The following is a 26,489-nucleotide window of genomic DNA, read 5'->3' on the forward strand; positions in this document are numbered from 1 at the left end:
TTTTATAGAATGAAACCGTTCTCTGATCTCTCCTGTGAGCAGCAATTAAACCCTGATGAGGTCTAATATGCATATTGCATAGGATGCTGCTCATTTGCATGACGAGCGATTAACTAGAAACGTAGCTTCAACCCACCGTAAGACACAAGTCAAGGGATCCGCAGATGCCGCGCGCGTGAAGAGGCAAGTGGCTCGCCCCGACGAGCGGCGCGCGGCCTCGGGAGCGCAGCATGTCAGCGGCGGGACGGCCGCTCGCCCTCCTCGGCTCCCCTCGGGCACGCCTGCCGCCCCCGGAGCCTCAGCACTACCGAATCCCGCTCCCTCGTGCCGTGCTCACGTGGCAAAGGCCCTGAGCCCGGCGCGGCGCCGCAGCCCCGCTCGTGGCTCGGCCCGGCGGTGCCAGAGCACCAGGAGGTGCCCACGCGCCCGGGGCAGGGCGAGGCGAGGGCTGCTGGCTGATCGTGCCACCCGCTTGGTAAGGCAGCAGCCTTTCACTGACGAGCTTTGGGGTGTGGGTGTGGACTAAATACATCAGCACAGAGGAAAGAAAAGCCTCATCTGGTCGTTATCTTTGGTAAAGCCCAGCTGGGCAGGGAAGGCTGAGCTCTGGCTCTCCGCCGCGGGCACAGAGCTGTGGCTGGGCTCGCCCTGGGCACGGACAGGTCCTTCTGCGATGGCTGCAGCAGCCGTGCTGCCGTCTGCGCTCCACAGCACGAGGAGGGCTGGAAGAGGCCCCCTGGGCATTTGAGTAAGTGAGTTTGTCTTTTTTATGGCTCTTTAAACATCTCTAAGTTATTTGGTGATATTAAATGTCGCTTGAACGGGACCAATGCTGGCAAAGGGTTTGGCCCCAAAGACCTCGTTAAGAAACCAGGAATGTGGCATTTCAAACAGCCCAGATCCTCCTCGGGGTCAGCTTAGCGCGGAGTAACGACAGGCTCCGAGCAGGAGAAACCCGAGCACGAGAAGCGAACGTGCCGGCGCTTCGGGAAGCCGTTACCTGCTGGTTTGGGGTTCCTGGCCTCGCCTCTGCAGAACAGACGAACAGCCCAGCCAAACCGGACTGAGTGAACATTCTTTTATTAGGTTATGTCACCAACTCAGCCCAACAACTCGACCGGGCCGTAAGACAATACATTGACTGAACAGTACTTGAACAGATGAAAAAAAGTTGACTGCGCCGACCGAAGTGCGCGTATGCAGCTACAGCCAGCGCTCTGGGGGAATCGCTGGCCATAAAACCTTTCAACGCTGCCAGCCATTTTAAATAACTTTTTAAAACACGGTCACAACTTCTTAAACCTACAACTCTTTCACTAAGCAAAATGACATAGACCTTGTTGAGAGCATCCCCACGAGGTACGGATCAGCAGCTGGCAAACACGGCGCTTCGCCATTCTCCTTCCAGCCCAGAACTGACTCGGTTACTTGCCTGTCTACGATCGGCTTACCCGACAGACCGAATGCTGTTTACAGGCACCAGCTTCCCTAAATATGAGGGCAGCTCAAACTCCTAGCCAAGCTATCCAACTCCTGAGCCCTCTCCCTGTTAACACCAGCTGTTTTATCATCCCATTAATAATAGAGTATTAACTTGTCTTACAAATGGGAAACCCAAGATTTTAATATTTAACTTACTGAATTATCAATTCCATTAACGGAAAGAACAATAGAAGTTTTTCACTTAACCTGGAAGCTAAGGTGATGCGAATTGGTAGATGACTTATGTTCTAAGGTGACACTGACGAGAAGGATGCTCTCCTCGGGCTACACTACATATTGCCACTTCAGCCTTTCAAAGGCTTCTTTGAAACGTACTCCTACCAAAAAGTGGCACAGCGGAAACTAAACGGATACCTTTATTTCTTGGACTTCTTTTGAGGTCCTTTGACTTGGTGGATAATAACTTTCAAGATCTTTTCCATTTTGGCTTTTGTCAGTGACTTTCTGCAGTACCATATTTGGTCCCATATGGAGCACAGAGGCTTGGGCGCTAGATAAAGCGGATCGTAGTCATGAAGCATATCCAGCGGCCTCCTCTTAGCGTACTCCTTATAATCTGCGACTGGACAGTTATCTGGGTGGTCAGGCCTGGCAAAGAGACAGGGACCCAACTCCCCTGTATTTACCTCTGCGCTCAGATCATTCTTCCACCCCAAGTACTCCAGCTCCGCCTCATTCTTTCTCAGCACAAGCTGTCCCCAGTACAGATTATGGCTCCCACTGTGTGTACTTGCCCCAAACCCCCTAATGATATTTGTCAGCATGAGGTGCAAAAAGCCCTGAGGGTGCATCTTACTTAAAAGTCCCTTCTTACGAAGATTTTCCACTTCTTCATCTGTCAGGTTCTCCAGAATACTCCACTCTCCCTCTCTCTCTTTTTGAGATAGGTGCTGGTACTTCAGTTTCAAGGCTTCCTGAGACGCTTTGAATTCCAGCCCTTTAACCACGCTGTACTCGTAGTTGTGATCCTTGAGGTATCTCTCTATGCTGCTCTGAAAGAAGTGCAACGAACTGGCGGAAAAATCTGTGCCGTTCTGTCTCTTTGCAGAAGTGTAGAACAAGGCCAGGTAATTATCGAGGTCTTTGGGTGGCAGCTCATAGATCTCGTGCGTTTCGGAAGGACAATGTAAAACCAGCCAGTCCTTGAAAATCTTTATATCGCCAGCGTTACATCTTCTCTTTTTCTCCCACTTCTTCAACACATCTGAAAGAGAAGACACAGCTCTGTGGACAGTGAGAACTTACAAGGAGATCAGTGAAATACGAGGAGACGCAGAATAATGTTCACCTGCCTTCTAAGAGTAACTCAGAGACTTAGGGACTGTCACACACCCCTTCCTTCAAAGCTCTGGGTTAGATCTGTGTCCTCAACAAGCCAGCCAGCACCACCTGGCAGCGCCAGCCTCGACAGGGAAAGGGCTGCCTCCTTTCTCGGTCTTTCTCGCCTGGCTGGTGAGCCTTTATTTAGGAATTATGTTTAAATGGGAGGGAATGAGTTCCTAATGAGGTTTAATCACTGAGCCTCATGGTGGGGTGCACATGTGGAAAGCATCGGTGTAAGTCCTACAGCCTTCTCAGGCAGTAACGTAGGACTGGAGACGGGACCTGTCGCCGGTGGCTTGGCCTGGCATTGAACTTCCTTTGGCCGCTTTTGGAGCCGACCCTGAGCGTGCTCGTAGGGCCCCACTCGCGGGACCAGCCGTGTAACCAGCGGCTGCGGTCCCGAGCCTGCAGCGCTGGCTAAGGAGCCCAAGCAACCCGAATGGGCTTGAGGTACTGTCATTAATTTGCATCTACTCTGGCACTTGTTTTATGGCGACTGCAGGGGCCAGACTCTGCTCTGCTAAAGCAGATGAGAGCTGGCCTCTACATGGATCTTGTGATCTGCCTCAGGACTAAGTAGCTTCCATTTCATATGTTCAAAGTGCTGTGCAATTTAGTTTGCATTATGCAAAATATATTTCAAAGCATTCTGCTTTACAAAAATCTCTTCAGGCAGGAGCTCTCTCACTGTGAAATAAAAGCATTAACCAAAAGTTAAGGGTAGACAGTGAGGGAGAACAAAAGGATAAGTAAAAGTTGGTTTGTTGGGGGGTTTTTTGGGTTTTTTTTTTGTTTTGTTTTTAAAGGATTGCCAGGATTCCAGTTGGGTTCTCTCTCAAGTTGCTATGGCAATACCACATCTACCTAGTTTGATGTAGCATGAGAAATTAATTCTTTGGATTGCTGAAAAGCTCCATCTGCTCGCCTGTGACTTTTCCAGGGCTGAAGAGGGGTAGGTTGAAAAGGATTCTAGAGCCAACACCTAGAGACCTTCTTGCACAGAGTTGTTTTACACATGCTTAGTTGTTATCTTAAAATGCTGTGGCTGGACTGAGGTGGCTCCTACTGATCCCTGTGCTGCTGTGGTGGGATTCTGCTTGTTTTGTTACTGACTGCTCTATGTGATGAGATGAATGGCTTGTAAATCAACACATGCAGAGGCCTTGCTTGAGCCACAAGCATTTATCTTGGCAGAAACAGCTACTACACAGACACTCCCAGATGAATTCCCAGTCCCTTCTGATGATATATGTTGTCAGTTACAAAAATAGTCAAATAACATTCACAAAACCCAACTGTGCCAGTTTGTGCAGTTGTGGCTCCGCAGGCAACACGGATGTCTGTAACCCCGAGTCTATTCAGGAACGCTGTTAGTGCTTTATATGTAAGTGCACCCTCGTTGCGTTACAGACAAACCCCAAAATACTACTCCCTTTTCTTTTGAAGGACATCGTCCGGTCCCCTGCGCTGCAGAACGCTGCAGTGGGCTGCTGCTCTTTAACGCTACGGCTAGCTGAGATTAGGTCCAAGTGCCTGGTGCAGCGGGACAGGTATTCGGGGTGGGACGGGGGCAGCACAGTGGTTACAGCCCTGCCCCGCAGCCAGAGGAGCCATCCTGCATGGCCACGGGGCAGCTCTGCCAGGCTGGGTGCCTGGTGTGCCACGGACGGGGCCGTGGGGCTGGACTGTGACTGCGGGAGAGAGCAGCGGTCGGGCAATAGGGAATGGGATTCTCACACCGAGCGCGTGGAAGCAAGGCACGCGCTGTTGGGGGCTGCTTCTCAGTTAGACGGAGCCAAGGCATTAAGCCACTGGGTGGAAAACATATACTCTTACCTTTTGAATTGTATTTTTAAAATCTGCCTCAATGTTTACACCTCGATACAAGCAGGCAAAACCATAGAACTGACTAGACAGCAGTTTACTTGGTATTAATGTGAAATAGCACCTGCAGGCACTCAAACCATTATAGAGGCAAATTTTGTGGCTTTACTATAACATCTTTAAAAACCTGGACATTTGCATTTTATTTGAGGTGTTTAATCATTAGATTAAATAATACATATGTGCCTGGCATTAAGGCTCCAGTGTATTACACACATCTATCAAAAAATATGATCATTTAATAAATCAAGTAAACCTATTTCATTGACAGCTTCCCCACCACTTGCAAAAGACTAGCATAACTTTGGCCATGTCCACACACTGTATGTCAGCTGTTCCTTCTTGTGTGGACAGTGTTTGTGTTATAGCAGGATTAAAACAGCCGCAAACTAGGCTTCTAAAATCTTTGTCAAACAGCATATTCTTATGATACGGAGCTATTTAGAATATGCTCTGTGCATGGCTTAGCCTTGGTGTTAAAAGCTCCCTAGTAATCTTGCAAGTTAATGTTTGAGCAATTATAACTCTCCTCACTCCAGTAGGATTCCAAGGACAGCGTGTATGAAAATCTTAAAATACTTAAAATGACTGAAGCGATTTGTTTAGCTCATGTAGTTTAATATGCGGGATTGAAGCTTTGCTCCTATTGCTGGGATTTTTGCCATTGATTTTGGTGCAGCCAGAGTTTCAGCCACAATTTCTCTGTTTCACTGCTTTAAAAGTTACTTCCTCTTGTTTTCTTCTCTTGAGACCCAAGTTCCCATCTCTGGCTCCAGTTTCTCACAGGGACTCTCTCTTAAGTACCGCCAACATACTATGTGGTGATAGGAAGTAAAATGAAAGACCGAAGTATTCAAACTGGGTAGTTAAGGCTGGGCCGCAGCCAAGTACGCATTTGGGTACCTCAGTGAAGGCGTTACCTATTGAAGTGCTGATTGCTTATGGTAGGAACCTTTTTGGTCCCTTTTAGTAGAAACAGAGTGCCCCAAATCAGAGGCATTTACTTAGCTGCCAAAATCTGTATTGCAGCATCTATATGAACTCACCCCCCTTTAATATTTTGGGGACGTGATTAACAGAACGCGCCCGCACGCCCCCAAGGCCCTCCAGGAATAAAACTCCAGACTCTTACTTTTGTTCGAAGATGCAGGTGGACTGTCTCTGTTCTTGCTCTCTGGGGTCAATGAGGCTGCAAGATGAGGTACATGCCCGGATCCCGACGGTTCACCCTCCTCAACAGGGCCCGTTCCTGGAGTGCTGTGCTCGGGAGGGCTCAGCGGGAGCTGCTGCTGGACACCTACAGTGGCTTCAAACTCAAAGAATGTCACAGAGGCGGGTGACTCAAGTTGGGCCTTGGCTTCAGTGTCGGAGACGGGAACAGATTTTAAATGTTCTTTTGGTATTGTTGGCCCAGGGGAATTTCTTGCTCTAGAAGTTTCAGTCACGGCCCTCGCAGGATTAAAAGGGCCGAACCTCAAGAAGCTGCTGTCCAGGCTCTCGCGCTTGCTGTCAGGGGACTTCAGAACGCAGGCAAGAGTTACGGGCGGGTTTCCTGTGGGGGCAAAGCCAGCTGTTTGGGTGGCTGTCACGCTGTTAAATGCTGTCTTCTGGTTGTGATGCATTTGCAAACCTACCTCAGCAGTTACATCTGTAATTGGTGATTCTGGCAGAATATTCTGGTTGGTTGTGTCTCCTTGGTTGTCTTCATCTGATATACACTGTTCTTCATCAGAGATGATTTGTAGATCTTCGTTGCTTTCTAGCTTCACCTTATGTCTGTCAGTTTTGACTTCACCACCAGATATTGACAAATGCTGCTCTGCTGCAATGTGTGACTTTGTGGATTTGCTATTTTTTCGATTTCCTTGGGGTGAAGGTTCATTATGTATTATGTAGACTGTGTCATCTTTCTGCTGAGTGACCCCTGGAGATCTGCTGCATGGCCCTGCGCTAACAGCATCTGCTTTCGCCCTCTCAAAAGATGGGGTCATCCTGAACCTCTTCTCATCTGAATTGGCTTCCCTTGATGAAGGCTCAGAAGATACTACCCTCTTTCTCTTTTCTACAGCTTCATTCTCCTCTCTGCTTCTGACAAATAATTGTCCACACTGCCAGTGATACGCATGTCCAACTCCACACATCCACAGAACAGAATCGTCCTTGCTGGGATGGCCCGTGTTCTGCACAGTTTCCAAGGCTGGGATTTGGTTGCAGATGGTCCCGTGAGTGTGCGCCCAGGTCACAAGATTGGAGAGATCCATGCGAAGTGAACTGGCATTGCTGCACCTTCCATCAGTGACACTCTCGTTCTGTAAAGACGTGTTGGAGATGAGTTAAGTGAAGGAGGATGTGTATAAAATAGCAGTCCTGGGGACGGTTTCTAGCCCCGCCTCAACAGAGAAATAACTGTAGTCAGTGATTCGTCTAATGATTCTTCTTAAAAAATCAATTTGTTCATTCTTTAAAATAAATAAATAAATTTGTCCACTTGGAAGACATGGAGGGTAGTTTGTGGGCATGATCCTGGAATTAAGAATTTATTATAGGTATATGTGTACCTATGGGCTCTGAGTCCTGATCAAGTAGCTCAGCTTAAGAATTTATCATACCTCAGCTGAGACACAGCAGCTGTTTACGTGTGTTCCAAATCCACAGCATAACTGCGATTAACGCTCTCACTGAACCACCCCAGCAGCGACCACAGCTCAGCTAGTGGAAGGGTAACTTGCTGAAGTGTAGTGCTCTGTTTGCAAATCTGAGTCCTGTGATCTGAGCAAGCTTGTACCCATGGCCAATTCTGCACCCACTTGGGGAAAATAACAAGGGAAAGTGTCAGGATTCAGCTCCTCAGCCTCCCACCTCCCCAGGGCCAACAGGCCTCATGCTGCTTTCATCTGCCAAAATGGTAGCGCTCCTTGCATCAACGGGAAATTGGATATATAAAGAAGTTGTTCGTGGGATGCCTTTCAGAAAGTAAAAACTGGACCTTGCATCCACATACCTAAAACTTGCTTTTAAAAAAACCTACAATTTTTAATGCTCTAATTGATTCTGTTAGAAACAATTTTGTATGGTGTCATTTATGCTATAAAAGAATACTCACCATGCTGCTGTTTTCTGTCTCACTGAGCCTTCTCTCAGGTGGAGATCAGTAAGTGATTCTTCAAATATTCTTCCTTCTCTCTCAGAACCTAAAATAATAATCATGTGTGTCTGTGTCTGTGTGTGCATGGCTATATACATACATACCTACATATATATATGTTTTATATATATAAAATCTGGCTAGCAGATGCAACTAAGTTTTTCAATGCTCAGTCCAAAATAAATGCTGCTGCAGAACATATGCCTTCATTAAGGTGAGCTCCCATTGAGCTCGAACCAACTATATATAGAAAGCTTGTCTTGTGTAAATATTTGCAGAATTAGCCTGTACAGCTTACCAATCAAAGTTGAAACTGAATATAAACATTGAAAATAGAATTTTGAACCCCAGACTCTGCGACATGTTCCTTTCAGCCCTGGCACTCTGAATGCAGGCTGTGGTTAGCAATCTTTACCTCTCCAAATAGAGTGAACTGCAGAAACAGAAGTACCAGAAATGGTGAAGCTAGTTCGGATTCTGACATTATCTGACTTTTCAAATAGTAAAAAGAAGAGGAAGTTTCCTAACTAAAGAATTATTTGTATATGTAACTAATATTTGCTAGAGACTAAATCTGAAGTTCTCCCATCTATTTTGAAACATTCTGTGCAGCAGCCTAGAAAGCCATCATCATTTCTGTGTAACACGTTAGAGAAGAACAATCAGTCACATAACTGATCGTCAACGTACATGTTGCAAGAGAGCCGAGAAGCCTGATGACGCTATGGGACTGATACCTCAGGCATTTACAGTTCATAATGGCAGTCTTTGCTGCAGGCGTCTTACTCTATTATTAATTAAAAGCTGTGCGTGTAGTGGTGGTAAAAGATGCCAGACTGAGAACACTGGACACAGGAATCTTGTCTAAACTGGTTCTTTGAGCAGCTCTGGCCTAAATGTGATGGGGCTTCCCGGCGAGAACAGGCCCTTGTTGGCTTTGAAGGTGAGCACGCACATGCGGACAGCCCGGTACACGTCCTCACGGGTGCGTGAGCTCGAGCCTCCGGGTCTCCTGCTCTGCACACTCCTATTCTTGGAGCAAGCTGCAGGGAGAAGCTGCTGGGAGAAGCCCATCCCAGCTGACAGATGTAGGGCTGCTCTGTAATCCGTGAATGCGGTGTCTGTCTGCAGGGATTTATTTTGTGAGAATGCCAGTTAAACGGCAGGAGGGGAAGCTGCCGTGCTGCAGAAGCCCTGTTGTGCACCAGCATCCGAGGCAGGGGCTGTGCCCTTAGTACCCTACCTCCCCCGGCCGTGCTCATCGGCTCCACGTGAGGCACAGGACGAGGATGGACGGGTGAGGCTGCGGAGCCCTGCCCGGAGGAAGGGATGCAGAGCGTGACTGGCCAGGCTGCCCAGGGGGACCGCCAGCCCCATGTGCAGGGCGAAGAGCGGTGGCTGCTGCAGGGCTTGGCCAGCATCCGTGGCATGAGGGGGGGATGTGGAAACCGCGCAGTGGAAGGCCCTTACCCTCACCCTCTCTGGCCTGGGACCAGGACAGGGTCACCTGGGGTTCCCCAAGGCCACCTGCCCTAACCCAAACCCCCTCACTGCCAGCAGGGCTGGCCTGAGGGGACCCAGGGGCCCCCGAATGCCTGGCTGGCTGGGGGTGGGGGCAGCTGTTGACCCCCTTCCCACGCCCCCACCCTCACCACCCAGCAGCCGGGGCCTCCAGAGCAGGGCTGAGACCAACCAAACCCAACCAAAACCCGGCGGTTGTGAGCCTGCCACTTGGCCAAGCTCCCGTGCTGAGGAGGAGCCCTCCGGAAGGGTGTTCGCAAGTGCCCTGCTCTGGCAGTTCCAAACTTGCAGGAACCGAGCGGCTGCAGGGTAACAGGCTGCAGAGTTCCAAGGCTGCGGCTGGCCAGGCGCTTGCCCACGTGCTTAACTTTAAGTGGATGCTTCGGTCCGCTGATGCCAAAGCTAAACGTGCTTTGCTGGATGCAAAGCCTAAGTGAGTAAGCATGCAAAATCTTCGGGCAAAAGTTTAACTGTTCCAAGCAGGAAGGGGAGGGGGGGAAGCCGTGGAAGTGGTGTGGGCTTCCCCGCTGCCCAGCACAAGGCAGCCTCTCCGTTGCCTGAGCGAGGCAGGGGCAGTGACTGCAATGACAAATATCTGTAGAACAATTAACAAGCATTCGGTAGTTAGGCAAAGCTCAACCCTTAGAGGAAAGGGAACAAACAGGACCAAAGCATGCAAGAAGAGCCTTCTGTAACCTCAGAGACAGGGCAGGGAACTAAACGTCCCTTTCAGAGAGAAGCACGGGTCAAACGTCTTGCAGCGTGCCAGCTGTACCTCCCAACGGGGAATGAACCGCTCCCGTTCCGTGGGGCTGAAACCGCTGCACAGCGGCACGGCTCTGCAGGGCCCTTCTGCCCTTACGCTAGTATCAATCCATATGTTCCTTCTTATGGCTTTCTAATGATAGTACGGATAATTTTAGCCGAGAATGCTTTGCTGTTTGCATGTGCTAGCTTGTGAAAGATGCAGAGCTAGGATTTTCAAAGCATTTTCTAACTGAAATCCGCTGCTTGCTTTAAACAAAAAACAGACCAAAAAATCCTGCTTTAAAGCTGCCAAAGCATTTTGAGCTCTCTTAATCTAGATGTTGTATAGGATCTACTGTCACTGTGATCCCACTCCTAATGAATCATAGAAAACAGGGTTGGAAGTCACCTCAAATGGCCATTTCAGCTGTCCCCTTTCCTCACAGAAAAATGAGCTCTGCCCATACTTCTCCTGAGAGGTGTTTGTCCAACCCGTCTTCAAACCTCCCAAGGACAGGGAGTTCACAGCCTGTTCCTGGGCCTCGCTGTGCCTCAGAAAGCTGAACATGAAAGTTTTTCCCCTTCTGAAGTCAAGGAGAGTTTTATCTTCAGGTTCAACCTGTGTAATTCCTCCCTACAGGGCTGAGCTGCTTGGACAGCTAAAAGTAACTTTTCATGCCAATAACTTGGAGCTTACAGTTAGCGTGGGAAAAGGTGACAGAAACGGAAACTCTGCATGGTCATAAGGCCATGAAATTACTGACTTGGCAGATGAACATCTTGATTTCTATCACGGGCATCTTTAAATGGAATGCTTTTATCTCTCCTTATCTCCAAGCACACGTCTTCCTTTTCCTGATCTCTTTCAAAAAAAAAGCCTTTTTTTCTCTTGATATTTGGTTCCAAATAAAGGCTCTGGTTATCAACTAAGGATGCTTCTTCAGCCTACTCCTGCTCTCATATTTACATCAGTTGAGAGTATCTCCAAAGAAACTGTCAAGTGCAATGAGTCTGAATTTACAGTTACAACTGAGCGGAAAAAAATGAAATATGTGTTTACCCACAACAGCTGAACCGCCATACTTCTTGTCTCTTCAATTAACAAAAATCCATCTTGACCATTGCCACAATTTTTACCTGCTTCCAACAAAGCCAGGATCCCTGAGGGGGAGGGTTCTGTTTTGAAACCTTGCGTCTGGTTCAGTATCTGCATGGCTGTGAGTGAGGCAGTGTTTTAATTATCTTTCCAGGAGAGGCTCCCATCTGATAACGGCCACTGTGTGTGCAGGACCCACACCTTTGTGCAGATAAACAGGACATTCCAGAGTTGTACGGTAAACGTTTTAATTTTTTTTAACCCATATGGAAATTAGTGCACTGATATAACCTATAGTGACGTGAATTCATGCTCACGAGAGGAAAAAAGTTTAAAAAAAAAAATCTACAAGATTCTGCTTTCTCATGCGTCCGATCTACGTAGTGCGCTTTCAAGAAGTCAGCACAGTATATGCTTATTTTACCTCTGTATTCAAGAAAACGTGGCCAAGTAATTTCAAAGAAGCCTACAGCATTTCAGTGGAGCTCTTAAAACTCAAGGCCAACTACAAGTATTGAAATGCTTCTTCTCTTTGAAGACTTTTCTGTGTCTAGTTTGAGACCTTGGGGGGAAAAAAGCCGTACTCGGCTCTTTCTGAAAACAATTCCCTTGTAAGGTCTGTCAAACACAGGTACCTGGAATCACCTGAGAATGTAAACATCTGTATCTGACTCTTTTTACACTTCAGTGGACTCTGCAACACTATGGTATGCTGGAGGTCCTCCAAAACCCTCTGTGGCACACACAGGCTTATGCAAGCAGGATAACTAAATAAAGGCACTAATTGTATAGGCACTGAAACCCCTTTAACTGCTCTGTTCCTGTCCCTCCACCCTGTAACAGCCCTAGCTACGTTTCTCTTAAGTCTTATAACATCTATTTCACAGATTAGAAACCTGAGGCACGTACAAAGCAAGTAAATACGAGAGCTTTGGCTTTTCAGCTCCAGATAAGACAGTGCAGGAAACTGGAACAATCCCGGTTGGAAAACAACAGGATACAGAACAGCAATTCTTAAACTGGACTCCCGCCCCCTTCCCCTGGCGTGGATTGTGTGCTCCCGCTCACTTGGGAAACACTCAGTGGAGGTAGAGGGCCATGGGACGGCCATAAAATGCACGTATAGGAGGGGGCACGTTGCCAGAGAGCTGCCAGGAACGGGGTGAGGGACACTGACGGGGGGACGTGGTGTCTGGGGCAGGAGTGGGATGAAGCTGTACTTAAACACATCTGGTCGCAAGGCGGGAGTTGAGAGCGGAGCAGAAGTAGCTCATGGCTGCCAAAAATCATTGAGCTTGTCCCACCACTTCTCAGCAAGGGCCTTTGGGGCAGATTAATCATTTCCCAGCACATCGTTTTTCCTGTTCTCTGCAATGTTTGTTTCTCTCCTCCCCCTCCCCTGTACAAGAGCCTTCTCAGCACCTCTTCAGCTCTCTTCCTGCTTCACCACGACCTTCCACCAGTACCTCCTGCCTACTTGCAGAAATACAATTCCTGAGATACATTCTGTACTTGCTACAGGGCAGCATTCCTCCATTTTGAGAGGTGCTCCCAGAAAATAATATCCAGCATATCTGATGGAGGGCAGGGTCTAACTGCACGCACAGGCTCTGAGCGAGAGAAGGGAGACTGCTGTTAAACATTAGCCTACAGCACCACATTCCTTAAACAAGAGCGTTTTTGTTCAAAGAGTCGGACACAATTTTTTTCATGAGTCCTAATTATCTCTTCTCTTGACGGTCTGCGTTGCAGAGCCGCTGTCCTTGTAACTGTAAGCTCTAAATCAAGTCTTCTTAAAAGAGCTAATAAAAGCCGCAGCCAGCTGGCAAAGGATCACCTGGTCCAACAAACAGTAATCAACCACTAAAACCAGCTGTAATAAAGGAAAAAAAAAAGTAAAAATGTGAACTTCTATAAATAGGTCCTAATATTTTATTTTGCCAGGAAGAAGTGGGAAAGCTGAAATTAGCGAAGGGCAGATGTGTTACTTGGGCAGAAGATGCTCCGACGCCGATGGTAACTGCGTGAGTTACCCTGTTAAGGCTGCCCTTCGTGAGCAGCTTCGCACTTGGGGTTAGTGCCGCCAGGCGAGAGCAGGCTGTTACTTTCTCGTCAATTCTGTATGGAGGCTGCCTTACTTTCCCTGGGATTTTTTACTTTCAGTCCTGCGCTACGGAAGAGTAGATGATCGTATCAGCACAGAACTGACTGTGGGAACATACTTTGTTCCCCAGCAGCCATTTGTATTAAAATGATCTTCTTTCCCTTAATTAATGGAAGAAGACGTCTGTCGGCTAGAAGGCGTTTGCAGGAGCGTTTGCTACTCTCTTAATTGCTTCTCTCGCTATTTGTGGCGTTTTTCATAAAGCGCAAGCTCCGCCAGGCCCGGGAGAACATGGCCATCTCCTCCTAGAAAATCACTTTAAATCCTCACAGTTCGGTGGCGTTTGACTGCAGCAGGCTCAAAAAGAAGACGGGAGCGAGGCAGAGCTCGGCTCCCTCCCCGGCTCTCTCCCCCGGGGGCCGGCCCCGGGGCCGGCGCCGCTCCCGCCCGCCGCTCCCCGGCAGAGGGTGCTCGGCCGCCGGCCACGCGTGGCCGCCCCGCCCGGGCCCTCGCCGTGGGCCGGCGGTGGCCCGCGGCGGCGTTCGCTCGCCCTCCGCAGCCCTGCCTCGGCGCCCGGCCCCCGGCCCAGGCCGGCCCCCGCCGCAGCCCCCGGCCCCCGCCGCCGCCCTTCGCGCAGGGTCAAGGTCCGCCGGCGCGTACCCCGAGGGCGCGGGCTCCATCCCAGCGCGCTTCCTCGTTCCTGCCGGGGAACCTTTGCACCTGGGGCTCCACAGAAAGAAAACGGCAAAAATGGAGCGCAAAGCTCTCGGCGTGGATTTACTGACCTCTTGATGCGCCAACTTTATGGGAAACTTGCTATCTCGCTGCTAAAAATACAGCATAAAAATGCTGACCGGTAACGCTGCTTAGCCAAGCACGGAAACTTCTCCGTTTGCGGTCCTCGGAGCAGGGATAAGGGTGTTACTGTATCTTTAGTTCTTTAGATTTCTGTTCTGCTTATGATTTATTTAATATCAAACAGCAAAAATTAACATCCCGCTTGGGAGTTTCCTAGGGGGAAGTTGCAAATCTTACTGGTTTAGTTTTATTGTCAAAGTGTTTATTGCAGTTTTATATATTTCTGAGCAGCCTTTTAAAGTTTAACTAAAATCGTAGTGTGGCACGCACCATTTTTCCTACCGACTGCTAAACCAAGATGCAATAACCCGTGCTGTAAGCCGGAGGACGCGTCATGCAGAGTTTCAAGGGCTGAACTGCGAGTCGGGGCCTAGCACCCATTCCTCTGATCTGAGCCAGAGCACTCTTTCCTTCTGCTCTGCATCACGCGTTACCTATCCACAAACCGGGGTGATGTGTCACTTCGTAACACGCTCTGGGTGAAATGCGGTAGAAATTTGTTATTAAATAGTGTTTGTGGTGAATCCGTGACTCGTAATTAGAGGTAGTTGCTCACAATGAGACGTAGTAACATACTTTTTACAACACGGAACAATTTTAACAACTGACACCTCAACTCATTCCCAGGCTTGAGGATTTCACCTTTTTAGAGGCGCTTTAAATCCGCGGTGACTCAGCCTGGGGGCGTATGTAGAAGCCAGTCTCGCTAGCAGCAGGCAAAGAGCTAGCTCTCATTTTTACATCTCAAGCATTATGAAGGTTTGCTGAGGATGTGATGGTAAATGGCTCGTGGAGGTAGAAGAATTAACTTTGTTGGCGCACAGAGGAGGGAAAGTTCCCTCTGTGTGGGGTTACTTTTTACAGTCTCTGCTGGGGTCTCTCAGGCAGACGCAGATGCCCACAGCTGGCATGGGGAGAGCCCAGGGGAGCCCAGGGCGCGGTGCCCATGTAAAGGAAAGGTGCCTGTCCCTCACAAAACACATCTTACCAAGCAGCACCCAAGCTTTCTGGCGCAGGCAAATTCATTAGTTCAGGCTATCTGGCCGTGCTGATGGGATATCAGCAGCTGTGGAGCCTTTGCTCCTATTTAGTTTTCTATTATTGTCCTTGTTTTGAAGTGCCACTCTCTCCCTTACCTCCTCCAAGGTCAGGCAAGATGCTTCAGGAAGCCTCCCATGGAGCAGAGCAGGCTGTAGAAGGACAAGAATCTCACTGGCAGCGAGGGGACAGGGAAGCCTAGGAAACAAGGGAGGGAGAGAAGGTATTAGTTATTTGGAAAAGTGATATTAAGGCAATGTGAAGAGCTCTTGTGTGGGATGGAAACAATAAGCAAAAGGCCCTGCCGTGACCACTGAGCCCGCACTCAGTTTTTATAGGTTCTGAATGGCATGCTTGAGGCAGGAGCTGGGATCGGCAGTATCTGGAGAGGCACCAGTAAGAGGCAGTGCCTTCCAGTTACTGTCTCCCACTTCAAGTGCTGCATTCAGCAGGAGCTGAGAGCCTCACAGATGAAAAACACCACAGATGGATGGCACCTTGCCTCTTGGAGAGGCAGCAAAACCCAGCATTGGCACACCTAGCTGCTACTTTGGAAGAGAAAAGCACACTCTGGCATAGTATCCATAAGAGGTTGCCAGCCTTTGTCCTACAGCAGTGATAACATGCTTTCCAAAGAGTGAGCAAGATCAAACAGTTAAGCCCACTCTACAGATTTCAAGCACAACTTGAGCCAACAGTGGGTTTGGATCTGGAGTTCTCTGCTGAAATTGCCCTGAGAGCATAAAAGGCACTTCTGAAAACACACTTTGGAAACTTTCTCCAAGCCTTCACCGCAAACCCAGCTGTCTCTTACTGGATCTTCCAGCAGACGCTCTCAGATGACTACGGCATCAGTCAATGCTTCTTCGAAAATCACCTGGGCTGCTGGCAGCCCGACGCCTAAACGGGTACCTCAGAATAGCTATCTGTGCATGGCCAGGCTCGCTGGAGCGCAGGCCTGGCCATTAGAGACTGGGTCACAGCCACAGCCGTGCTGCTCTGTTTACATCAAATCCTTTTTGTTCCTTCGGTGACCACATGTGTACTTAAGTCCTCACGACACAAGACGGAAGAATCTTGCTAGCTGGCTTCTAAGCTGTTGCAGAAGTAACTGGTCAACTCGCAGTATGAAAGTATTTTCTCAATGAAGTATCACTTATATTTTTTTAAGTCTGGACCTTAAAGCAAGAAAATTTAGTTGAAGATGCCCCTCTGAGTTAAACTTAGTTCTGTAAGAAGACTGTTTCGGTTCATTAAAATCCTCCTGGTGGCTTTTGGTGCCTGCAGCGCATGAATAGCAGGGAGCCAGTCAGGGACAGGTCTCCGGCACGTGAGACGTGCCGCTGGCTCTTCCCGTTCTAACGAGCCCAAATGGTTTGGAGTCTCTTTTGTACAATGTTGATGCTGTTTTCACCAAGAACACATATGAATTAAACGGTGTTTAGAAAATGCACGGGGTGCGTGCAGACCAGGTAGCTGTGCACAAAGCTGACAGTTCTGCAAACAAGGAGCCTTTTGTGCCTCTGAGTTTTGGCCACCCATCAGGGCCCCGTGGCTGACGTAAACCACCCCTTGCACGGTGCTCTCTGTCATCGCCCTCTGCATTTGCTGCCCTAGTGTCTGAGCACCTTACCAAATTAAATATTAAACATTCGAAAGGATATTGTGTTTCTTTTGTTCCTTTGGCAACTGAGATCTCGAGTGCTCCCAGTTCTCCCTGACTTCACATTTTGCAGGTTCATGTCTTAATGTTCTTTCAATGCTTAATTTAATACCCTGGAGTTCTTACCACACACTCGTGTCTGTTACACAGAAAACTTGGTGTACAATCTACTAGACAAGGAGATGGCTGTTTAATGAGCAGACAGTTCTCATCGGCATCCAGAGCCTAACCTACAAAGGTGAGAAGTGCTGCGGGGAAGAGGTGGACGGGCTGTGCAGCGGTGGCTGGCTGGACAAGGAGCCACATTTATTCTTAGCACCGGGGGTCGCACCAAACCCTGCCACTGATCAGTGACGGCTCCTCAGGTTAGCCGAGGGGAGTGCTCGCTTCCAGAGGCCAGCTGTAACTATATAAATAATATTTAGAAGTGGTCAGTCTCCACATTAAAACACCAGTTGTAGGATGCTGGAGGCAGGCCACTTTCTTTTCATACACTTCCGTCTAGTCTGATCAAATAAGAGCAACTCCGTTTTTAAGTCTGGAATCAGAACGTGAGATTTCTTAACATTTTCGCCATCTGAAACACAAGCAAGTCTTCATACCACAAAAGCGAAAGGCCCTTAGCTTCGTGAGCAAGGCTTCCCTGCACTGTTTCCATTGCATAACATCCTTCAGGAACATATGGGCCAGCAAACAGAAGACGTCCGCTGCATAATTATGGCACTGACAAACCAATTGAACCTCAGCAGCTGCCACTGGGGAGATTTCATTCATTCCCAGTATTGCCTTTTAAACTTAAGTGGCACTGGAACAAACACATCTTTGATCCAAGTAGGAAATCATTTGGAGCTTTGTGTTTAATACAGCTGAAGCCCTGGGAAAATGATGTCTTTATTAGCCTGTATGACAATGCGGGCCTCATGGCAGGCACGCAGCGGTTTGGTGTGACAGTCCTCTTACTTTCTCAGATGTATTTGGACATACTTGTTCTTGGATCAACATGGAACCAAGGACTTTAATTCAGCTGTGCTGCTGAAGCACCTATGAACTGCATGCGTGACATCAAAAATAAGTACTCAGGAAGGGGGAGAGCCAGTTCCAACACAGAGCTGGTACGTCTCTGCGTTTCTGTCCTTCTGCTACGTCATGCCCTTTTTGGGGTCACTTGTTTCTCCCTTACCTCCGAGGGAATTACTGCACTAATCAGGGTATTGCACACTCAAATACCGAGGAACGCACCTCGCCAATTCTGTGCTGTATACACACATGTACACTTAGGTATGCCTCTGTGCGTGCATATACCTTCAGATGACAGGACACCTCTGCAAATGTCACTGAAATTTCTACCAGTACATTCGCTGATAGACGTTAATGAAAACTACTAAAAAGCCACGCGAAGAAGCCAGGAAGGATGCATTTTGTGTGCTGCAGGCATGCACATTATAGCCTGCAAGATTAGAATAAATCCTGCTCGGAATGGGAGCCTAGTGAGGAGGAGGTACTGGTATGTTGCCAGGTGCACGTTCAACGCGAGGCTTTTCTCTCCTATATATTAGTTGTGATGTTATTGTATGAGCTAATCAGTGCAAGGCCTAATTATAATTATGCTCCTCTTCCTGAATAGAGCAATATCTATTTAGCCCCGAGTACATACCCGGGCATGTTACAGGGATATTCTTAAAGGACGTCAGCCCCTCGTTGTGCATCACAGTAAAGAAGAAAAAGATTGACACCTTATATTGAGGCAAAAGTAAATATATCTTTGCAAACTTTGCAACAGTCAACTTACTAAGAAAGCAGTAAGGTCTATAAAATACTCAGTAATGATTCATGGAAAGCAGTCACAAAAAATTCCTGATTTGCTCACTTGCAGTAGTTCATTGACTTCGGTTTGGCAATATAGTTAAAGAAGCTGTCTGTGTTTTGCTCCTAGAAAGATAGCGCTGGGACTATATGCTAAAATATCATCGTGCTGTTATTTTTTTAAAAGGTATTCCCCTGGATCCTTCAGAAACTACTTAAATGCTTCATTTCTTAGAAGGTTGCTTTAGAAATGCAAGTAAGAGCATTCTCAACAAAACCACTTTATCTTATTTGCTGCTGGAGGTTAATTGTAAACATTATAAATCTAAATATTACTCTTAACTGCAAACAGTTGTATCAACTGAGAAATGGAAGCTGGCTCACACACAGCAAAATCCGGGGTCCTCACAGGAAGACAGCGAGCAGCTTGCAGATATACACATCTCATGGAGAATTTCTAGATGCTCTGCATGTGTGTATCTATCTCTTTTAGGGCCCCTTTTTCATTTAAATGAAGTGCGCTCAGACTATGAAACTCCCCTGTCTGGAGTGATCTAGCATCTGTGTAATATCCATTTAAATGGCAGATGCAGTGGGAGACAACCTGACGGCAGAGGACACAGGTGACAAGCTCGCATTTCAGTGAACAATACCTCAGCCGACAGGTGAGTGATGGAGAAGCTTTAGAAATAATGCATGAGCTGCAGGCCCCCTCCACGCAGGTCCGTTACAGTGCTGCTCACCTGGTAGCTGCCGCCTCATTTCCCACTCACAGCTGTGCTGCTGGCAGAATTAGCACAACACAGCAGCCCGACAGCGGGCCTGGGAAAACCAGGTTACTGGCGTGCTTTGGAGAGAAACAGGCACCAGGGCTTTCCGGTTCTGTGAGCTGCCCAGAGCCCTCAAGGTTCCAGCGGGAGTGAGACCTCTTTGAAAACCTGCTTGCTGAGCCACCGAGACCCCCAAAGTGGTTTATCAGGAAACTGGCACCATCGTTAGAGGGTAGTAAAATAAAATCATTGTAAGGAAATGAAAGAGCATTCCAGTCCATTTCTGAGCAGATTTGTGGCACCGGAAAGCGACTGAACTGCACTAATCTTTCATTGCAAAAAATGCCCGGCTAAAGAAAAAAAGAAGCGTAGAACTGCAGCTCCAGAAGAGAGCAGAAATTATGTTTATTTCCCTGCCCTAGGATAGCAGGGGGAGATGTGCTTGTAAGGACGGTTGTTTGTATAAATAAATGTTCATTCTTGGCAGTGGAATGCAAACTATGCTGAAGGGCTGGAAACAGACCACTTTGTAAAGCGGAGGCCAGGGTAAGGGAAAGATGAAGCGGGGTTGTGGGGAGGAAATTCACATTCATTTTTAGCAACTTGGAGAGTTTCTCAAGCATGTTTGACATTTTTAATTATGCTGATGTAGAGCCTATTCCAAGGACAAAAGAAGTCAGGATTACAGGATAAACAATTAGGAAACTTCATACCAGCCAGCTAGGGGTAGTGTTGCCTGTGGGTCTGGAGGCTGCTGAAACACGGAATCATCTTTCATACTTTCTAGACAGATGGAATTTGAATGTCTTGCAAAATCTTCACCTAGGTCAGGAGACTCAGGTCATGGGCTTACAAACTTTTACCAAAGGCGTATTTTTTGATAGCCCACATTAAACAGGAAGATTAGTCTGAACTGCTGCTCTTTGTCCAGGCTTTCCTGCAAGGTTTCCTGAGAGGGCAGGAAACAATCTTGCTGCGTTTGTATCAATTGTCTCAGAATCTGTAACTTTACAATGGAAAACAAAACTGAAATTTGTCATGGAGAATAAGATGAGGTCTGCGGTATCAAATCATGGAGTCATGGCCTGTTTTCCATGCTCAGAACATCCTGCATCGTGACCGCGGCATCTCACTTTACGTGTGTACCGGTGGAAGAGAGCTTACCGTGCTTGCTCGCCCACCTTCCTTTGCGAAGAATTTGCCAAAAAATGTCCCTGCATTTTAGTTTCTGTGTCACGGGTGGTATTTATGGCATCGGAATGGCAGGAGTTTCCCATTTGTTGCTGAGCAGAAATGTTTCAGAAACATCATACAGGAGTGGTTTCTAATGCACTCCTGCTCCGTTTGCCTCAGACATGCTGCTTCGTGCCCCGCTGGTACGGGGGCTGCTGCTGGCACTCCTCAGATCAGTGTCCTTGAGCAGGAACTTGCATTCTCCTCGAGATAATGGAAAGTCACAGAGGAGGTATCCAGCTTCGGGGCATGAATAAGTCATTAAGGGTATGAATTATTCAGTGATCATCCCTACTACATGTGCTACATTCAGACTCAAGAGGCAGTGTCCCTATTGTGTGGGGTTTCTTCCCAAACATTACAGATGTGTGACAGGCTAATGAATCTAAATATTCAAATGAAACCATGGGAAATAAGATAAAAATAATAATTTAAAAAATAGCAGTAAAAAGCTGCTCCAGAGAGCTGAGATACCTCAGGCTGGCGTTATGATGGCCGGACAATGTTTTCACTTGGTGGCATTGTTGGAGCAAGCTGTCCACAAGAGTTAGAATCATAACGTGAAGTATGAATAAATAGTGGCCTAGGAAATCAAAACACAGGTTGGAAGAAAGGGCTGGAATTAGGGGCACAGAATCAACACAGAAACTGACCCAGTCTCCTAGTAACCTGTGTCTAACACAAACAGTATGGATATTACCTGGATTTCTCAAATTCCAATGTGCAGTCTTGGTAGCACTTGTTAGATAATTCCAAATTTCTAGGCTTAGATATGTGTTGTAAGATCAGTATCTCTGCCCTAGGGTGCTTTTTTTAACGTTCTTTTTACTCTGAGCTGAAATGGGTTGAATTAAGAGAAGAATTGGGTTGCAATGACTGGAAGGATGGCACTGCTAAATCTGTAGCGCTGTAATTATTTTAATTCCACACCCAAAATCACAGAGCGTATGGCCCAGGTAAGCAGGGCAAGTCGCGATCCCTAAGCAACACTTGCTGACAGTTTATTTTCTGAGAAGGCTGCAGCGAAGAGTTGCAGTTCTGGTGCAAGTTGCAGGGGGTACAATCAAACCATAGATTAATCCACACCACTCCAACTCAGACTGGAAGGAAAAAAAAAAGTCCTGTCTTGAATTGCCAGGAAATGGCTGGTTCATCCTTCACAGGAAATGAGTCACCCAAAAGCATCCGCGAGGAGTATCGAAGACAGGGAAGTTCTGAAATAACACGGACCGATAACAACAGAATAACGCATACAGAGAAGTGTCTCACTTTGCCACAGATTGGAAAGAAGGAACAAAATGTAAAGTGTGAGCTCTTGTGATTATACTTAAAATTTTAAGTTGATATAACTACCTGCAGCACAAAAAGTACCTGTAGATACAGTCTGGCAGCCCTGTTAAAAGGTGAAATCAGAATGTGCGATGGCAACACTAATAAAAGTTCCTGGTGCAGGCGTACTTGCCTGCAAAGTGCTTGTCCTGGAAGGGAGGCCTCAAATTGCCATGGTGGCACAGCTGTCAAAAATCCAGCTTAGGGAATTTGTAAGCTGGTTAGAAATATTGACTTCTATTTAATACTGAAAATATATTAAGCTCAATTCCAAACCAATTTATTTATCAGTTACCAATTAGTACACTTTTTGATAATACTTTATGCTGCCAAACTCTTAGGATCAGTGGAAAAAATACTCCCTTTCCTACCGATATAGATGGCTTGTAAAAGCACAAATCTGTGGTAAGAAATGAACTTGTCCCAAGCGCTGGCACTAACATAGCCAGCTCTCCAGCGATCCTCCGCGTACCCACACCTCTTCCTCCAGTAACCCCAGCTTTCAGACCGCGTGGCTTATGACTTCTACCGGTGACACTCCTGTCCCTCTCCTTTCCCTTCCCTGTGTCATGGGCCAAGCGCTCTCAGCAGTTCTGAGCCACGTGTGAGTCGACTGGCCGATCGGAAGCCGTATGTGTCTTTTCGTTGGACTGATAAACGCAGCAGTGAGTTTGTTCCTTCTCTGCTAGCTCTAGACTAACCGTTTCCAGAGCTGTGATGTGGCATCGTGAATGATGCACAAAAGAATGTTCTGGCATCCTAAGATGTTGCTAAAGCTGCAAACGCTCTTTTAAACAGAACAGCCACGTTAATTGAAAGGAGTATAAAATAAATAAAAGCAACAAAAAGAAGCAAAAGAGTTTGAAACACCCCCTGCCCCCCAGGTTTGATTGGGACTATATAAGTAGCAAAGTTATATATGAGTTTCCTGGTTTAGGACCTTGCAGGGTGCTGTGAATAATGGGGGAGGAGGGGGACTTGCAGTGAAAACAGTCATTAAAAACAGTATCTAGGCTATGCCATCATGCACAACATTTGGGTTCCTGAACGCAGACCATATTTTAGGAGGGTTCTTGTTTTCAAGTCACTGATAGAAACGTTGGGTGGAAGAGGAAGGAGAAGGGGAAAAAAAACTTTGCAAAAGAACACAGTTACGTAGAGAAGTGTCCTGTGAGTGTAGTACAGGCTTCAGAGCTATTTTAAAAACACAAAGGAAAAAAGGCAGGAAAAGGGTCCTTTTTGTTTCAGAGGGTTTTTCTTCCCCACATGGTAAATTAAATTCAAAGAGATAACATAGGCAGGAAGGGCTTAAAAAGAGAAAAACCTGGGTGTGTCCCGCCAAGGCCTTTCTAACAAGTGAGTAACCGGAGCCAGGGGAGGGTGGGACCGTTTTGCTGGATTGTACAAAAGAAGCCGATTCGGATTTTTTTCCCTTCTCCCTCTTTTTTTTTTTTTTTTTTTCTTCACATGGCCACGTTCATGTGGGTTGCTTTTTCAAAACAAACAAGATACACAGAGGCAGGTCTTTCTCCCAGCTGTTTTTTTTGTATACAGTATTATTGTGTTCTTAAATGCATTTTCCTGTTTGGCCCAGAGGAAGACCGTGCATTACCCAATAGTATCGTTAGTTTGCTACCATAGTATCTGAAAAGATGCTGTCTAAAAAATTTCTGTTAATATTACCGGAAAATGCTTGATAAAATGTTGCATAATCAGCATTTTCTGCTAGAACTACGGAAAATCTGAGTGAGCTTGCATGAACTTTCAAAGAGTCTTTCAAGCTAGACCACAACTGCACAGGAGAGGTCTTTGAAAAGTAATAATTCTTTGATGGCATCCACCTGTGTTTGCTTTTCCAAAGATATCTGAAAAGCAGCTGGGATATATGCACACACAATAAACTAATGTCAACAGCCACTAGAAATTCAGATATTGTTCTTACTAGTGTTCAATGTCCAGCATGACTGATTTTTTTTCAAAATGTGTGTCACATTCAGGGAACCCTTCTTTAGGGTACACTTCTCTACAAGTAGACTGAAACGTCCCATACTAAAAAAAGAAGAGTGATTCTGTCTCTGTACCATCCTCTACTATGGAGGGATTTCTTACAGTTTATAAAACAGATTATTCTGAAGGGAAGATGAAGTGAAACACCCCATCCACGGGAAATGTAGCTTAGAAGAGGTAGTTCAAGAAAGTGCACTGTGGCTTGTGAGATGGGAGTTAAATTCCTGCTCTGCTTTGATTGAATCACTTCATCCCTCTGGCTCTCCGCTCAGCAACTCAGAAGTGGATCGCATAATCCCATCATTTTCCCATTCTTTGCCTCATCTAAGTTGTAAATCTGTTATCTGTGGCAGAAGCCGAGCCTTTCATATGCAGCACCTAGTAAAATAACTTTGGTTTCAGATGAGGCCTTTAGTCACCTGTAGCAACAGGTAAGAACATACTTTTCCTCCATTTGAGACTTCACCGCTGGAGCAAGGGCCAAATGGCCGGGGAGCCCAATAAACCAGAGATACAGGAATTGGTTACCAGCTCTTGGTAAGATCCAAGCTCAACGGAAGCTCCTGCATTTCACAAATGGTGACAAGAGTGAGGCAGTAAGCTGATGTCTGGTCCTGGCCACCAAAATATCTGAGCATTGCCCCACTCTCCGAGAAAAGATGGCATCTGGCCATAGGAACCAACACAGTAATACATGTTTGGGAGAAAATAATAGACAGTTTCTCTGTAAACTTTTTTTTTTCCATATTCACGTGTCTAGTGTACACTTCAGAAAGAAATGAGAATATAAAACGCATGTCTGTACCTGTCAAAGTTACCTGACATTAAGCAGAAACACTGCCCAAGGACAAGACTCTGAACTTCATTTGTACTGTATTTTAAAAATCTTTTTCTGAACCTTCACGAATATACCGCTGACATGGCCCAGGTGCTTCCATCAGTGGCACTCATCTCTGTTAGTGCTTTACCATTTACCGCTGACAACAGAGGCGGATTGGCAGAACTGTACAAATGTTTTCACAAAAATGTCAAAAGTGGGTGTGCTGCTGAGGTACGAAGGACCCTTTCTACAGTAAGACCAGTATTATGTTGCCTAGAAACTCTCAAAACAGGGTTGCAGCTAATGAAGCCAAGATCAATGTGGACTGGACATTTGATATTTGATTCAATGCTACACAAGGGACTTGTAGCGAGGTCTGGGACAATTAATTCTTGTGCTGCAGTCAACGGATAGGGTTATGACAAATGAGGCAAAGAAAATGAGTAATTGCTTGTACAATTCCCAGTGAGCAAATATTGTCTATATTTAAACAGAGACACGCACATTTCATCTATGGAAGCAAACAGCTTTGCAGAACGATGTTAGTGGAGAGGAACTAGCGATGTCCTGGTGGACGGGGGGACGATACCAAGATCTGCCCAGGCTCCATCGGGATCCGGGTCCTCATGTGCCTGTTCCTGCTCCGGCACCGTCTACAGCAGGAACCAGACGGACACTCACTTCTCCCTTATTTTTTTTTTAGAGGCCTTTAACTTGTAGCACACGAACAAGCTCAACAATCATTTTAAGGGAGCCACAGAAAGTATCTAACACAAGGAAGTCCATTGTAGTAGGCTTAAATTTACTACAGGTGGGCCAGCACCTGAAAAGGAAATTTTCTAGAGGTTTGAAAATCACCAAAGATACGAAATCCATGGGTTTTACCTCAATCTCTGCAGAAGTAAGGCCTACAGGCAATGACACACATTAAGAGTGAAACAAGCTTATCTAATTAACCACTGAAGTCCACCTGACCGGAAAAAGAGCTGATTTGGTCAGCAAACGGTGCCAGGACTGTAACTTAGCAAAAATATTACCCTGATGCCTGAGCAGAGCAGGTAGGTGTCACGGCTTACCTCACAAGTTCTCTCTCTCTCACCCACTGGGTAGTCTTTATCCTTAAGACATTAACTACAATTAAACAGACTTTATCCTGTATCTTAAATAAAACGTCTAGGTGCTGTCTAGCTCCATTAAAAGTCCCCTGACTGGCAGTGCTAAATAATTAACCTAATTTCGGCGAGGCGCCCGCTCTCCCTTACTCGAGATGGCAACGAACCGGAGCGCGCGGCTTCCCTGCCCGTAACCAACATGGCGGCGGTGGCTGGGCCGCTCCCGCAGGCACCGGCCCGCGCTGCGGGTGACAACACAATGTGCACGTTGGAGCCCTTGCCCGTATTCAAGATGGCGCCCAATGCGGTTATCCCATGCCCTGCCCCCAATCAAGATGGCGGATCCGTGTGGCGTTTCGGCATCCTTCCCGCTCTCAAGATGGCTCCTCCCAGCCGTCTCCCTTCGCCTACCGAATCGCGCCGCGCACCGGCGCTTTGCTCCGCCCCTCACCCCGCCTGCAGCCAATAGGCTTCGCGAGGCGTACCAGGGCGCCAACCCTCGGAGGCGGGCGATCCCCGCCCCTGCTATCAAG

The 26,489-nt window shown here is 47.2% G+C and overlaps 1 protein-coding gene across 2 annotated transcripts; it reads right to left on the bottom strand.

Moving 5' to 3' along the window:
* Positions 1-1,063: 1,063 nt before the first annotated feature.
* On the bottom strand, positions 1,064-26,469 carry LOC104044910 (uncharacterized protein KIAA1958-like). Of its 2 annotated transcripts, none has more exons than XM_064469693.1 (5): positions 25,921-26,469; positions 15,318-15,417; positions 7,814-7,901; positions 5,843-7,019; positions 1,064-2,707 (listed from the first exon to the last, which is right to left on the bottom strand). In XM_064469693.1, the coding sequence occupies exons 3-5, from the start codon at positions 7,814-7,816 to the stop codon at positions 1,860-1,862; spliced, it is 2,028 nt and encodes a 675-aa protein (XP_064325763.1). In that variant the 5' UTR covers positions 7,817-7,901; positions 15,318-15,417; positions 25,921-26,469; the 3' UTR covers positions 1,064-1,859. The 2 variants fall into 2 exon arrangements, with proteins under 2 accessions (XP_064325763.1, XP_064325764.1); XM_064469694.1 differs by lacking the exon at positions 25,921-26,469 and adding an exon at positions 19,429-19,908.
* Between the last annotated feature and the right edge of the window lie 20 nt (positions 26,470-26,489).

The sequence above is a fragment of the Phalacrocorax carbo genome, chromosome 19, assembly GCF_963921805.1.
Source record: "Phalacrocorax carbo chromosome 19, bPhaCar2.1, whole genome shotgun sequence".
In the NCBI taxonomy this organism is placed as follows: Eukaryota; Metazoa; Chordata; class Aves; order Suliformes; family Phalacrocoracidae; genus Phalacrocorax; species Phalacrocorax carbo.

Excerpts from the sequence above, each read along its gene's own strand:
- LOC104044910 (XM_064469693.1), bottom strand. Across the intron at positions 2,708-5,842 it reads ACCTGCATCTTCGAACAAAA|ATGTGTTGAAGAAGTGGGAG; the intron begins GTAAGAGTCTGG and ends CTTCTCTTTCAG.